At 36.0% G+C, this 15,541-nt stretch overlaps 1 protein-coding gene across 36 annotated transcripts in view; it reads left to right on the forward strand.

Annotated features, from left to right (window-relative positions):
• Positions 1-15,541, forward strand: part of camk2b1 (calcium/calmodulin-dependent protein kinase (CaM kinase) II beta 1) — an 88,156-nt gene that overhangs the window by 42,452 nt on the left and 30,163 nt on the right. For 11 of the 36 annotated variants that reach the window (XM_073840470.1, XM_073840464.1, XM_073840469.1 and 8 more), the window contains exons 11-13: positions 38-121; positions 209-251; positions 10,280-10,317. In XM_073840470.1, coding sequence (XP_073696571.1) covers positions 38-121; positions 209-251; positions 10,280-10,317 — 165 coding nt within the window. Of the gene's footprint in view, positions 1-37; positions 122-208; positions 252-1,865; positions 1,962-10,279; positions 10,318-15,541 lie in introns of all 36 variants that reach the window. The other 25 variants (XM_073840457.1, XM_073840461.1, XM_073840456.1 and 22 more) reach the window with 3 other exon arrangements.

The following is a 15,541-nucleotide window of genomic DNA, read 5'->3' on the forward strand; positions in this document are numbered from 1 at the left end:
TGTACAGTAAAAATCTTTTCCCTGATTGTTTCTGTAGCAACGCTCTACTGTGGCTTCCATGATGCACAGACAAGAGACTGTGGAATGCCTGAAGAAGTTCAACGCCAGGAGGAAACTCAAGGTGTGTTTCTTGGTCACACACAAACACATGCTCACTCAATTCTAATTTTACACACACAGAGGTTATATTTCCTCTCTCTCCTCACAGGGGGCCATCCTCACCACCATGCTTGTGTCACGAAACTTCTCTGGTAAGTTACTCGGGTTTGATGAAGCTGGAACTTAACCTTTGAACGGTTTTGACTGACAGCTGAGTTGACAGATATGTGTTTTCTGATAGCTCTGTTCTGTGTATGTTCTTATGGTTCTCCAGGGAATCTTCTGTTTGTCTTTAAGATCCCCACTCCATCTTAATGTGCTTTGTTTGTTATTTGTCTTCTGTCAATTAAATGCTGTTGTGTTCAAAACCTCTTGCTCTTAATAAAAGTGACTCATGGGCAAGATTGTCCACGTTATACAGGGTTTATATATTTATACACAGGCCCTAAAAGTACTGAGAGACTTAAGTTGTACTTAAAGTGTTGTAATGTTATTGCATTAGATATCAAACCAAATGGCACATAAAAACAAATAATGCCAGACAGTCCTGAATCAATAAAATGTAGCATTTTTGTGATCCTGCATAAGCCATTATGCAAAATAATTATTATTGACATAGCGTGATAAACAAATACGCATGAATGAAAAAATAAAGTAAAAATTAAGTTATTTAATTTTTTTTGTATCGTTGTCCTTTTGTTTTTAATTTGCTTCTTTGTTCTCATTTAAAAAATAATTTTCTTGTTTAAAAGTTTTGTATCAAAATTTCATACAAATATTTTTTTTGTCATGTCGTAGTGTCATGCATAATATCTTTAAAAAAACACTGCAAGTTTTCTGCTAATTTCTTAAAACAACTGCCAAAAAATCATAATTTTAAATGCAAAAATCATTAAAAAAAAAAAAAGATAAAAAATATATGTGAAATCTAGAACTGAGATCCTATATTTTGACTAATTGCATTTAGAGTGTTTCTCGGAACAAAGATGGGACCCAGACTACATTTGAGCACATTTACTCCTATTGTATGAAAATAAAATGTTCAAAATGAAGAAATGCCACTTGGCTCGATATCTAATGTGATGACGTTCATACATTTTTAAGTGTGGTTAAAGACCACACTATATATACCTTTACTCTCTGCCTACCACTTACATAAAACCTTTTTCTCTCCATCTCACAGTTTGCAGTTTTGTAGCTCTGACCTCACAGATATCGTGCATAATACAAAATAACATGCATTTCTAGACTTCTCCCTGTATGTGTAATTTCACCCTCTCTCTCTGTCAATTCTCTTTTATTTAACTGCATCCTTAATGGACATTCAACCAGTTATAGTAGCACTTTCTGCCTTTTGATCTCTTCTGTGATGTCAGGGCTCTGCTTGTAACCACTTCAGATAATTGTCCAGCAAAGAGCGTTGATAAATATGTGGTTTTGAATGTTAGGAGGGATGTTTCCCTCTGGGTCAGAGTCTTGTCTTTGTTACAATGAATATATGGCTCTTGTTTGAGTGGGGATCGTTTTGTTACAAGCCACCTGTCTCTCAAATAAATAAAAAAAGAAAATTGGATTGACGTGTTCTTATAACTGACACTTTCTTCTCCCGTAGACTAATGAATGGTTCTCTTTCACTCTGCCCCCTTTCCTCTTCCCTCTCTCTCTCTCTTTTTGTTCCTCCCTCTCATTTTGTTTGTGATTGTGTGTGGGTGGGTATGTGTGTGTGGACGTACATACTCCTGTGTGTGCGTGTGTGTGTGTGTTAGTGGGTAGCAGGCAGACCACGGCTCCCGCCTCGGTCACTGCGGCTGCGGCTGCAGTAGCCGCGGCTGCAGGCACCACAGCAGGGCTGGTGGAACAAGGTAGCACCGCCCTACAGGGCCCAATTCCTCTGCCCTTTTCTGTCTGTACGCTCCTTTGCATATTCCTCCCATTCCTTCTTTCTGTCAAATTTCCTTTCCATTTTCATTTCTACTTTCCATTTACTTTGTTTTTTCTTTGTAATTGTTGTTCTTTCTTTTACTTTTTACTTTCTTTCCCTTTTCATTTCCATATAATTTTCTTCTTTTTCCTTTTTCATTGCCATTTTCTCTTTCCTTTTTCCATTTCCTATTTCTCTATTTGCCATTTCCCTTCCTTTTCTTTTTTCTTTTTTTTCTTTTCTTTTTACTTCTGCTTAATTAATTAATTTCCATTTTCTTTCCTTTTCCCATTTTTGTTCACATTTCTTTCCATTTTCATTTCCTTTCCTCTCCTTTGCAATCTCTTTTACGTTCATATTAATTTCCTTTCTCTTTTCTTCTTTTTCCTTTGCTTTCTCCATTCTTTCCATTTTCTTTCCTTTTCCTCCACTTCCTTTTCATTTCCTCTTCCCTTTTCTTTACCCCTTCCCTTTCATTTTCTGTTAAATTTTCCTTTTTCTTCTCTTTTCATTTTAATTTCTCCTTTCCTTTACTGTGCAATTTCCCTTTTACCTTCCAATTAATTTTCTTTTTATTTTCATTCCTTTCTACTCAATTTTCCTTTTTACTCATTTCCTTTCCTTTCCTTTCCTTTCCTTTCCTTTCCTTTCCTTTCCTTTCCTTTCCTTTCCTTTGCAATTTCCTTTTTTCTCTATTAATTTCCTTTTCCTTTGCTTTCCCCTTTCTTTCCATTTTTCTCACCCTGTCCCTCTGCCCCCTTCCACTTCCACTTCCTTTTCCTTTCCTCTTCCCTTTTTACCTGTTTCACTTTTCCTTACCCGTTTCCCTTTTCAATTTCATTTTCATTTCTTTTTTCCTTTCCTTTCCTTTGCTTTCCTTTCCCTTTTTCTTTTTTCCTGTTCCTTTCGTTTGCTTTCCTTTCCCTTTTTCTTTTCCTTTCCTTTCCTTTGCAATTTCCATTTTACTTTCCTAGTAATTTCTTTTCTCTTTCCTTTTCCTTTTCCTTTGCTTTTCCCTTTCTTTCCATTTCCTTTACCTTTCCCCATCCCTCTGCTTCCACCCCCTCCACATTCCTTTCCTTTCATTTCCTTTCCTTTCCTTTCCTTTCCTTTATTTTCCTTTCCCTTTTTCTTTTTTCCTGTTCCTTTCGTTTGCTTTCCTCTCCCTTTTTCTTTTCTTTTCTTTTCTTTTCCCATTCCTTTCCTTTCCTTTCCTTTGCAATTTCCATTTTACTTTCCTAGTAATTTCTTTTCTCTTTCCTTTTCCTTTTCCTTTGCTTTTCCCTTTCTTTCCATTTCCTTTACCTTTCCCCTATCCCTCTGCTTCCACCCCCTCCACATTCCTTTCCTTTCATTTCCTTTCCTTTCCTTTATTTTCCTTTCCCTTTTTCTTTTTTCCTGTTCCTTTCGTTTCCTTTCCTTTCCCTTTTTCTTTTCTTTTCTTTTCTTTTCCCATTCCATTCCATTCCTTTCCTTTCCTTTCCTTTGCAATTTCCATTTTACTTTCCTAGTAATTTCTTTTCTCTTTCCTTTTCCTTTTCCTTTGCTTTTCCCATTCTTTCCATTTCCTTTACCTTTCCCCTATCCCTCTGCTTCCACCCCCTCCACATTCCTTTCCTTTCCTTTCATTTCCTTTCCTTTCCTTTATTTTCCTTTCCTTTCTTTTCCTTTGCAGTTTCCCTTTCACTTCCCTATTGATTTTCTTTTACTTTGCTTTTCCCCTTTCCATTTTTCTCACCCTGTCGCTCTGCCCCACTTCCACTTCCTTTTCCTTCCCTCTTCCTCTTCCCTTTTCCTTACCCGTTTCCCTTTTCCATTTCATTTTCCTCTTTCCCCATCTTTTCATTTTCCTTTCCCTTCCTTTTCTCTCCTTTCCTATTTCCCTTTTACTTCCCTGTTCATTTCCTTTTCATTTGCTTCTCCCCTTTCTTTCACCCACAATCCTTTGCTTTTTCCCTTTCTACCCATTTTTCTTTCCCTTTCCACATTCAACCCCCTTCCACTTCTTTTTCTTTTCCTTTCCTTATGCCTTTCCTTACCCCTTTCCCTTTCACATTTCTCCTTTCCTTTCCTTTCAAATTTCCCTTTTACTTCCCTATTAATTTAATTTCATTTCTCTTTCCATTTCCTTTTCTTTTGCTTTCCCCCTTTCTTTCTATTTCCTTACCCTTTTCCCTGTCCCTCTTCTTCCACTTCTCTTCTCCTTTTCCTTTTCTTTTCCATATTCCTGTTTACTTCTCTATTCATTTCCTTTTTGGTTTCTTTTTTCTTCCTTGTTTTTCTTTTTTGTCTGATTTCAGTTTTTTACCTTTTTCAGTTTCTTTCGCCTCTTATACAAAAGAAACGTTTTTGTATTTCATCCTCTCTCATCAACCGCTTGTTTCTTCTCTGTCACTCACTAGTCCATGATTGTCTCTGCATGGGGCTAAAGCATGCATGATGACTCACCCTCTACCTGTCCCACCTGCTGTTTCTGCTTTTTCTTTCTTGTCCTCCACACTTTTGTGTCATTACTCACCTCGTTTCTCTTGCAGTTCATGTCTGATGTCATATGTATCCACTCAGCTGTCTGTCATCATCACTGTCCTCACCATTTCATTCATCTTTTATTTATTTCACAGAGGAACCCTACATGATGAATGTATTTCCCCTCCCACTCTCATTTTTTTGAGTCCTGTTCTCTCCATCATGTCTTCCTTTCATATGTGCCATAAATCACTGCCTCTTCCTTTTTTGCTGGTTTATTCTTATCTTCCTCCTCCTCATCACTTTTCTTTCCATTTTTATCTGACACCCATAAGCCATCTTCACTTTCATCCTCTGTATTCTTCCTTCCTTTACTCTGTCTTTAATATGGTCTGTGAAGTTGAAGTTCACCCCTCTTTTGGGGGTGGAACAGTCTGCCTGCTGTTGTGCTGAATGCTGCATGAGAGGTTGGACTAATGCATGTTCACTAACTTGGGGGTTTGATGGGCTGAATGGATCTGGTGCACTTGTGCATGGTCAAAGCTTCTTGACAACTGTACTCACTGTATCAAAAAGTTTTTTTTTTGTTTGTAATATTATTACAATATTTTTTTTAAATGGTCTTTTTTTCGTTTTCACTCTTTACCCAGGATTTACGTATATGGATGGAATGTAGAATTATGCATAATTTTAATTATCATTCTTAAAGATACTAGATCCAAAGTATGAGGGGAAATGCACAGTATCTCTTTTTGTTCTATATTTGGATATACTAAAAATACAGTTGCAGTACATTTGTTTTTTTACAGGGTTTAGCCTAGAGCACTACACAACACTAAGTATGCAATTTATCAAAGTTAATCTTGGCCATACATGCCTGTAATTAAACATTATAGTTGTAGTTTGATGAATTTGAAATCTTTTTATTGCCCCTTACTTCAACAGTTCTTTGTTCATTGCGTCTCCTCCAGAACTGATTCAAAGAAAATCAATCACTGCTAATCTCTCACAAATCAAATCATTGCCAGAACAATTTGCTCAAATTGTTGTTTTATTTTTGACCAGGTAGTCACGATTCTTTGATTCAGTTAGAGTATTCGATTTAAAAAAAAAAACAAGAATCCATGAAACGCATTGTTACACCGTTTTCCAAGGCTGCATGATATATTAAACCCATTTAAAAAATCATAATAAAGCATAATGATGTTGCTATTGTGAATTTACAAAGACTAAAATTCAATTAAATTCCAAATTCAATTTACTGTTCACAGTAAACGCTGCTCCACACAAACAGTTATCATTTACAAGTGTGGAACGCCTCAAACTTCATCTCTGCATATTGTTGTGAGTTTTGGTTTATTGTAACGTTCAGCTGGGATCAGATTTATAAACCTACGTAACACAGAATTCATCATTACCTTTCTAAATATGCTAACTGTTCATTGCAATTTCAAAATAAAAGCTCAAACCCTCACTCTGAGTTTACACATTTTGATGTCCACATATTCAAGAAATTACAGTGGCTATAGCATTTCTGTTGTAAGAAAGTGGAACATTAGAATTAAATGTTTATTAGTCAATATTAAATAAGGATTAGATTGCGCTGTAAAGTTTTTTTTTTTTTCTTTTTTTTCAGTTTGTTAATAATAGTTATTATCCATTGTTGTGGACACTAATATATCTATTGTAATAGTTATAGCCTTTATTTTAAAATGTGTTGTTAGAATTGTACATTGACTGACTGGATTGTAGATGTTCCTCAGCTTTTTAATTATATTCAATTTATTTGTTCTAAAATGGCTTAAAATGGTGTTTTTCTGTCAGAGAAAGCATCATTTCGACCGAACAGCCATTGACATTTAAGCTTAGAGAAAAAGGTGATTATTTAGCATTCCTTGATTTATCCAAACAGCTTTTCTGGAGGAGAAGTCAGTGACATTGTTTTGACAGTTACCTTTTTGAGAGGGCAAAAAATGATTCGGTTTAAATGTTTTTCAGTTTTATTTTTCGTTCCTCTTTTCTTAAACAGAGTGCATCATGAGTGAGGTAGAAGGGTTGAGCTGGTACATTGAGCGTGAGCTGTGGCTCAATGTGAAGGCTGTGCTTCATATTTGATGCTCCCTCCACATGCCTGCAATCAAATATTTATGTAGTGCTGCCTCTCTCTGTTGTCCTTCTACTACCCCCAGCCTGAGCAACCAGACTACTGCACTATAGGCAGTTACACTACATTTGGGACTGATATCTGGATCACTCCAAATCCTCATACTTGTCTTTCATACAAAATAAATTTATATAACATATTTTAAGTTATAAACAAGTATGTGGACACCCCTACGTTTGGCTGTTTCAACTTCCTATTTATGCCCATAGTTTTGGAATTAAATGTTCAGAAAGTACAAATAGGTGAGGAGTTCACATACTTTTTGTAAAGTAGTGAAAATCTGCATCCTCTTTAGAAAATAATGCTCAGTTTTGTTTGTGCAGCTACTATACATTGCACAAGATGCATTGAAATTCTCCATTATGTTTCAATATAAATGCATTTTTATTTAATATAAATAGTTTGTAATTATTAAATTCATTTATTTAATGTAAATATCAAATAAAATATATTCTAAGTATTATATTAAATATTTATAATATGTAATGTTATTTTTAAAAGCATTAGAAAATGCTTGAGGACTAGGTTGTAGAGTAGTGAAACTGCTTATACAAAACAGCCTGGCACAAACATATTTGCCTGCTATTTTTTTGCTAAACCTTGTTTGTGCTGACTCTCTGCAAAGTAGATAAACTCTGAGAAAAATGATGACTGTGCCGAAAACAAGTTGACATACTTTGTTTTGGTTCTTGAGCCGCATATACAGCTCCATAGATAGTCGTGTAGCTTCAGCGTTCATAGAAACAGCACAAGAGACCTTGGTATTTTGACCTCTTCTCCATTGCTCTCTCTTTTTCTCTCCGTTCTTTCTTCCTCTCTTTCTCTTGCTCTCTGTGTTAATGGCAAGGTAAGGAGCTCCACTCACTCTAGAGTATTAGATGTTACTTCACTACTCCTCTTTCTACAGGGACGCATGCTCATTTCTTCTCACTGATCTCTTTGGGCCACCAGATGGATGGATTGGTGGCCCAGATACAGTTCTAGGAGGATCTGTATCAAATACCAACCTTGAGTGACCCTGTTTTTCAGTTTATGACCAGAAATACCGCACATGTATTCAACTTAAGCTTTGTTTCTTGTGCAACCTCTTGCTATGTATGTTTTTTAATGCATAATGCCAGCCCACGCCATCGTTTTGGTGATGTATCTGTGGGATCATTTTAGAAAGTAGACAGTATCTAGATCAGTAGGTTAGATATCCTTCAAGATGTACAATTGGAATGGGCACAAATAACCAAATACTCAGAATTAAAGTGATTAATACTCATTTGTTTTATTTTGGAGTTACGCATTTGCAGTATGAATACTTCAGTATAGAAAATGATTTAAAATGCCCATTCCTGTGTATAACCTGAGGGATAAAGCTCGAAATCTCTTCTGTGCTCTATTAATAGACTAACCAACTCTGGCTGTAAAAGTCTTTGAGCAAACAGGCTTGCCAAATGAGTCTGATGCGAATGTGATGGTGCTACTGTGATTTAATACTAAAAAAAGAGGTGATCTGAATGAACTGCTTCAGAGGTGCTTGAGAGGGTGCGTGTGCATTTGTTTGCATATGTATTCTGAATTTAAAATGGTACAAGAACCAATGATTGACAGTGATTGTGTCAGATGCTTTTTTTTTTACTCATTAATGATTGTTTTATATTGATCTAATAAGTGGTGTTCACCATGATGCTGTAAAAATATCTATTTTAAAAAAATAATTGTCAATTCTAACAGTTCTTGGATTGAAAAGTTCCTCAATCAGTTACAATGTTTGGAAACTGAACTTGAAAACACTCATTTTGAATATTCAGTTATTTCCCTTCCGAATGATTTAGAAAATCAAAAAGTAGTAAGAAATGTACAAAGGGTAATGCGATGTCTGTGGCACCATTTCTTCCATAATAACACACTATTAATGAGAATTTTATTATATATTTTTTTTTTTTACTAGCCAATGGGGAACTGTTCAATCTGAGAGGCCCTGGGTAACACTTTATAATAAATACTAATGTCTAAATTCATTGTTGCTTAATATTTAAAAAAAAGTACTGACTCCAAAGTTTTGAACGGTAGTGTACAGTCGTGGCCAAAAGTTTTGAGAATGACACCAATATTAGTTTTCACAAAGTTTGCTGCTAAACTGCTTTTAGATCTTTGTTTCAGTTGTTTCTGTGAGTTACTGAAATATAATTACAAGCACTTCATACGTTTCAAAGGCTTTTATCGGCAATTACATGACATTTATGCAAAGAGTCAGTATTTGCAGTGTTGGCCCTTCTTTTTCAGGACCTCTGCAATTCGACTGGGCATGCTCTCAATCAACTTCTGGTAATTCAACTTCTAATCACTTCTTGGAGTTTGTCAGAATTAGTGGGTTTTTGTTTGTCCACCCGCCTCTTGAGGATTGACCACAAGTTCTCAATGGGATTAAGATCTGGGGAGTTTCCAGGCCATGGACCCAAAATGTCAACGTTTTGGTCCCCGAGCCACTTAGTTATTACTTTTGCCTTATGGCATGGTGCTCCATCGTGCTGGAAAACGCATTGTTCTTCACCAAACTGTTGTTGGATTGTTGGAAGAAGTTGCTGTTGGAGGGTGTTTTGGTGCCATTCTTTATTCATGGCTGTGTTTTTGGGCAAAATTGTGAGTGAGCCCACTCCCTTGGATGAGAAGCAACCCCACACATGAATGGTCTCAGGATGCTTTACTGTTGGCATGACACAGGACTGATGGTAGCGCTCACCTGTTCTTCCCCGGACAAGCCTTTTTCCAGATGCCCCAAACAATCGGAAAAAAGCTTCATCTGAGAATATGATTTTGCCCCAGTCCTCAGCAGTCCATTCGCCATACTTTTTGCAGAAGATCAATCTGTCCCTGATGTTTTTTTGGAGAGAAGTGGCTTCTTTGCTGCCCTTCTTGACACCAGGCCATCTTCCAGAAGTCTTGGCCTCACTGTGCGTGCAGATGCGCTCACACCTGCCTGCTGCCATTCCTGAGCCAGCTCTGCACTGGACTATGCAATTCATCTGATCACTCTTCATAACTTTCTGGAGTATATGCAAATTGCTATTATAAAAACTTAAGCAGCAACTTTTCCAATTTCCAATATTTATGTAATTCTCAAAACTTTTGGCCACGACTATATATTCATACTCATATCTACATTGACTGCTGATCTAGTAAGAATTATATAATGTATTGTTAATGACTCGAAATTTATTATAAAGTGTCATTGATAGAAATCTGGCTGTATCAGATTTATAAGTAGGCCAACACAGAATCTGCCCTCGCAGCAAGTTTTATATATATTTATATTTATATATTTATTTTTTTAATCTTCTGCCTCTTTTGAGCTTGGTAGTTAATTTTTTTTAATTAGTTACCAGTAAAAGCCTAGTGCTCTCAGCCATCTTCAACACATTTTACCATCTGAAAAACAATTTGCAAAAAAATCTGCAGATTCTGTCTGGGCCTAGATGGTTTACAAGAATATTAGTGTGATTAATATCTACAGTGTTATGTTTAATTTTAGGAAATATAGCCCTGGGTGAACTGCCCGTTCGACGGGTTAATTGACATTTTGTAATATGTAATATGGTGTTGCTGATTTAACGTCTCTTTTTTATTTCCTCCCATTGTAGCAGCCAAGAGCTTGTTGAACAAAAAAGCAGATGTTAAGGTAAGAAGATCTGTTGAACTTCTGACCTGTGTGACCCAGACATGACCAAATGACTTCTTAGTGCCTTCTCTCTTTTCACTACTCTGTCTCTCTGCCCTGGTTAATCTATCAGAGCTTGCTGTATGTTTAGAGTGTGTTTTTTTTTTTATTGCATGATTGTGTTGTCTTTATAGTTCATATTACGTTTAATGTGTGGGTATGGGTGTGTGTGTGTTTTAGAACATGAAAGTCGTGAACGTGAACACTGACACCAAAAAATCACCTCATTAAACTATATTTCGGTATAATTCCAATTAAGTCTAGTCAAACTCTTATCTAAACTGACGGATTAAAAATAAAAAAGCAAACAGTTCTTTTTTAAAAGAGATGTTCAAAAGGTAGTCATTATTTACTTATAGGCACAGTGCACCTAAAAATGAAAATTCTGTCAATAATTACCCTCATGTCATTCCAAACCTGTAAGACCTTCGTTCATCTTCTGCACACAAATTAAGATATTTTTTTGATGAAAACCGAGAGCTTTCTGACCTTGCATAGACAGCAGTGTTAATTTTGACTGCAAATTTTGATTTAGTCTTAGTCATAGTCTTTTGACTAAAATGCCTTTTAGATTTCGTAATATTTTATTCATCCGAATTGTTTTAGTTTTAGTCGACTAATTATCATAAGATTATAGTTTATTACAGTGTAATGCATTTATTAACTCATTGTATAGGTTTGATATTAAGGTTTTATTATGATAAACCCAGATTTAACTGCTGTGACACCCAACTTGCCTTTATATTAAAATGAAATGAAACCACTTCTCATTAAAAAACAAGAACATGGTCTTTCTTTTCAATGAGCTACCTGGTTATATAATCTAATTATACATTCTTTATGATAATTTATGCACCACATTCTTCATTCTTTCAAGCAGACATATTTATTTATGTAAATAAATTTAGATTATCTTTATTAGGGTTACTAAAGTGATTTAGTCGAGAGCAGCGAGTGATTTTCTGTCTTTCTTTTGTGCTTGATTAACATCAATGCCATTAACGAAAGCAATGAAATTAGACTTTAAAACCGAATGCACGAATGCAATGTACATACATGTCAGATATTCTCCCAACTGTTTAGGTTCAATTAAGACATAACAGAGTGTGTTTGCATGGACACTTCAACATTTTTTTGTGTGTATTTCTCCGTAAATGAGACGCGAAGGAGAGCTTGTGTGCTGTGTGAGAGGTGTTGCTTCGGTTTATACACTCAAAAAACCTGTCCAAATGCCGTTTTCTTTTGCGTCGTCTGCTGTTCTCTTACTCCCAGATATAGACTTTTTTTTATGTTTTATGAGATGTGTGGAAAATGAATGCCAGCTTATGTCCTGCCAGATAGATCAATAGGCAATTATACAATTCATATATATACATCTAACCTCCTAACCACACAGCAGATTCATTCTGAATGAAATCTGTTCTTTGTGAATTTTGGTCTCGTTTTTATTAGTTGACAAAAATGTCTTTCGTCATATTTTTTGTCATTGAAATCAATGTCATTGGCGAAAATTATTCGTCAATGTAATTAACACTAATAGACAGCAACGCAACTGACAAGTTTAAGGCCCAGATTGATTGTAAAGTCATTGATAAAATAGTCCATGTGACATCAGTGGTTCAACCGTAATTTTATGATGCTACGAGAATACTTTTTGTGTGCAAAGAAAACAAAACCACCAACTTTATTCAACAATTTCTTCTCTTCCATATCAGTTTTCCCCACACGTACATGAGAGTACCTGGGTTTGTATGTCAGATCATCGGCTTCTGCGTCAGCAGCACCACATGTATGCATTGTGCTACCCTCGTGAACTTGCGACGAAGACTGACATGTAAGATTGCTAAAAAAAAGTTGTTATTTTTATTGTCTTTGCGCACAAAAAGTATTCTTGTAGCTTCATAAAACTAAGATGTCCTTACTACCTTTCTGGACCTTGAATGCGGTAGTTGCTTTGCTGTCTATGCAGGGTCAGAGAGCTCTCGGATTTCATCAAAAATATCTTAATTTGTGTTCCGAAGATGAACAAAGGTCCTAGGGGTTTGGAATGACATGAGGGTAATTAATAACACAATTTTCATTTTTGGATGAACTATCCCTTTAACCCTCTGGTTGTGTTCAGATTCCTGTCACACCTTTGATGTTCCCGGTCAAAAATGTTCAATTTTGTACAAAATAAAAACATTTAAAAGCAAACTACCTGATTAAACATTAAAGCACACTAGTGTGATAAACAGTGCAAATTGTCATCATTTTTTATCTCATATTGTGAAAATTATTCATAAAAATGCTTTTTTCACTCAAAAAATGAGGTGCCTACTTTCAGATAAATGTCCTAAATTAAAGAAAACAAGGTGACAAAAAGAATAAATCCAATATTTGGTGATTAATATAGAAAAATTTGAGATTCATAAGCAATTGTTTGGAGCCCGGTAATTTTGACCTGGAACACCACAATTGTGACTTTTTGCAATTTTGTGCAAAATAAAAGCATTTAAAAGCAAATTTCCTCATTAAACATTAAGGCACGCTAGTGTGATAAACAGTGGTAGTTTTTTTTAAATATTTTGTTAAATATTGTGAAAATTAATCATAACATTTTTTTTTTCCACTCAAAAAAACAAGGTACCTACTCTTAGATAAATAAGACCTAAGATTAATCATGCAAATAGAAACACAAAACCAGTCCTAAATGAAGGAAAACAAGTTGACAAAAAGAATGAATCCGATATTTGGTGATAGTATAGAAAAATTTGATATTTATAAGCAATTGTTTAGAGTCTGGTCATTTTTGACTGGGAACACCACAAGTGTGACTTTGCAATTTTGTACAAAATAAAAGCATTTAAAAGCAAACTTCCTCATTAAACATTAAGGCACACTAGTGTGATAAACAGTGCAAATTTTCATATTTTTTTATATCATATTGTGAAAATTAAAACCCTTTTTTTACTCAAAAAATTAGGTGCCTGCTCTTAGTTAAATGAGGCCTACGATGAATCAGATGCCAATAGAAACACAAAACCAGTCCTAAATGAAAGAAAACAAGTTTAATTCCAATATTTTGTGATAATATAGCATAATGAGAGATTTGTAAGCAATTGTTTGGAGTCCGGTCATTTTTGACCAGGACCACCACAAGTGTGACTAGGTGAAATAAAACCCACAAAAAATCTGAAACTCTAAAAAAAAATTCTGAAAAGTACTTATACTTTGTGTGAACAAAGTCAGGAAGTTAGAATCCAATGCAATAACGTTAACGTACTTTCGGGGGACAAGAAAATCTTTTCCGGGTCAATTTGACAACCAGAGGGTTAATACTCATGTATTTCCAAATGTTATTTTTACACTAAACACTAAAGGAGTTGAAATTAACTTATAAAAAAATATATAAAAAATACATTTGGACCAATATGGTAAGTAAATGCATGAGCTATCCTAGATTTTTAATTTAAAGGTAAAACGTGAATATCTTTAGCTAATTCCCTTATTGATTCTCCAATAAGACCATATTTAAATCCATCCCCCAGGATTCCACACATTAGCATGAAAATTTTATAATATGAACCCTGTGATGAGTACTTCAGTGAATTTTCCAGATGTGGAAATACTTGGTTATTTAGCAACCAATAAAACCTACCTTTAACACATTTCCTCATATTTAAATCCATCCCACAGACTTCCACACATTAGCGTAAAAAGTAAAAATAGAGTTCAGGTTACGCAATGAACCTCGCGGTGAGTATTTCAGTGAATTTGCCGGGCTCTCTAGCAGACAGACAAGAGTGTGGAAATATAAGGTGTTACCAAACACCATAACAAGCTCTATCCGGTCATGGAGCCAGCGATACCACTGAAAGATGAGACGAAATGAAGGTTTTATTTCCGTCAGCGCCTGTAGGCGTGTGGGAGACGTTTAGGAGAATGATATAACGACGACGGCTGCGATGCCATTGAGGAATCTATGGAATCTTCCACAAGAGCCAGAGTAATTTGATTCATGAAACAGGATTTTCAGAGATGAACTGCACTTAACACTTAAGGGAGTGTTCGCAGACACACGCTCAAACACATTCCTACCTGTTTCTACTTTGTCGTCACCCCACAACCCATCTCTGTGACTCACACCTGCTATCTTCATGTGTGTGTATGTGTGTGTGTTTGAACGGAGAAATAGTTCAGCGGGGAATGTGACTCTGGTTCCAAGAATAGCCGTGAGTCTGAAACCCTGGAAACTCTGAGACGAAAATAGCAGCACAGCGCTCCTCTCATCACCTAGCAACAGGCTCCCCCACGTCCTCTCCAGCCATTTTAAAACATTTCTTCTATCCTTTTCACGATTACTTTGCTCTCTCACCTTTATGCGCCAACGCCGTCTTTAAAGTTCATGTTGAGCTGCTCTTTATTTAGTCTCTGTCACTACTTTTCAAATTAACTGAAGCTGACTTCCTTACTTGAGTCTAAATCTTTGCACGACCGCCGGTTATGTAATTCTGCTTTAGAATTGGAGGCGTTTTTATTTATTTTTTAATACGGCAGTCGCAGCGATTGGAAGTTGTGCTGCTGCGTTTTCAACCAAAGCGCTTCTGAGAACATTCTGTGCTTAATATAACTCGTTCTTGGCTGCCCTTTTTTTTTTTGGGACAAAAAAATATCACTGAACCGCACAGACTGTGCTTGCTTCCTCTCTCAGCATCCCTGCCTGTCCTTGCACATCATTCCTACTTTGTGTAGCTCCTACATTGTTTTCCCTGCTCCAGGTTCAGGGCCAGATTGTCTCTGAACTGTAACTGTTGTGTGTCACGAACAACTGACCCCAGATCAGGTAACTTTTCTTACACTGATCATTCCTCAGGTGCACTTCAACTGTTCTTTAGCTAGAAGCATGTTTCTTTCCTTTTTCCACTTTTCTCGTTCCTTCACTTGACCCACTTCCTTTCCTTGTTCCTTCAAATTTTCTCTTGTACCGAAGAACTTTCAAGTTGTCTTGCTCTGAACCCAAACCTTCACATGCACCCAAAAATTGTTCTTCAAATAATTTTCTTTGACTGATATAAACACAGCTCTGGCTGCATTTGAAATTTCCTCCCAGATCTTTTCTCTTCACCCCAAATGGAAATGGTTATCAAACAAGCCAACAGCTACTTTTTTATACATCGTCTCACAGTTTCCTCCAATTTTCTCA

The sequence above is a fragment of the Garra rufa genome, chromosome 5 (assembly GCF_049309525.1).
Source record: "Garra rufa chromosome 5, GarRuf1.0, whole genome shotgun sequence".
Classification (NCBI taxonomy): Eukaryota; Metazoa; Chordata; class Actinopteri; order Cypriniformes; family Cyprinidae; genus Garra; species Garra rufa.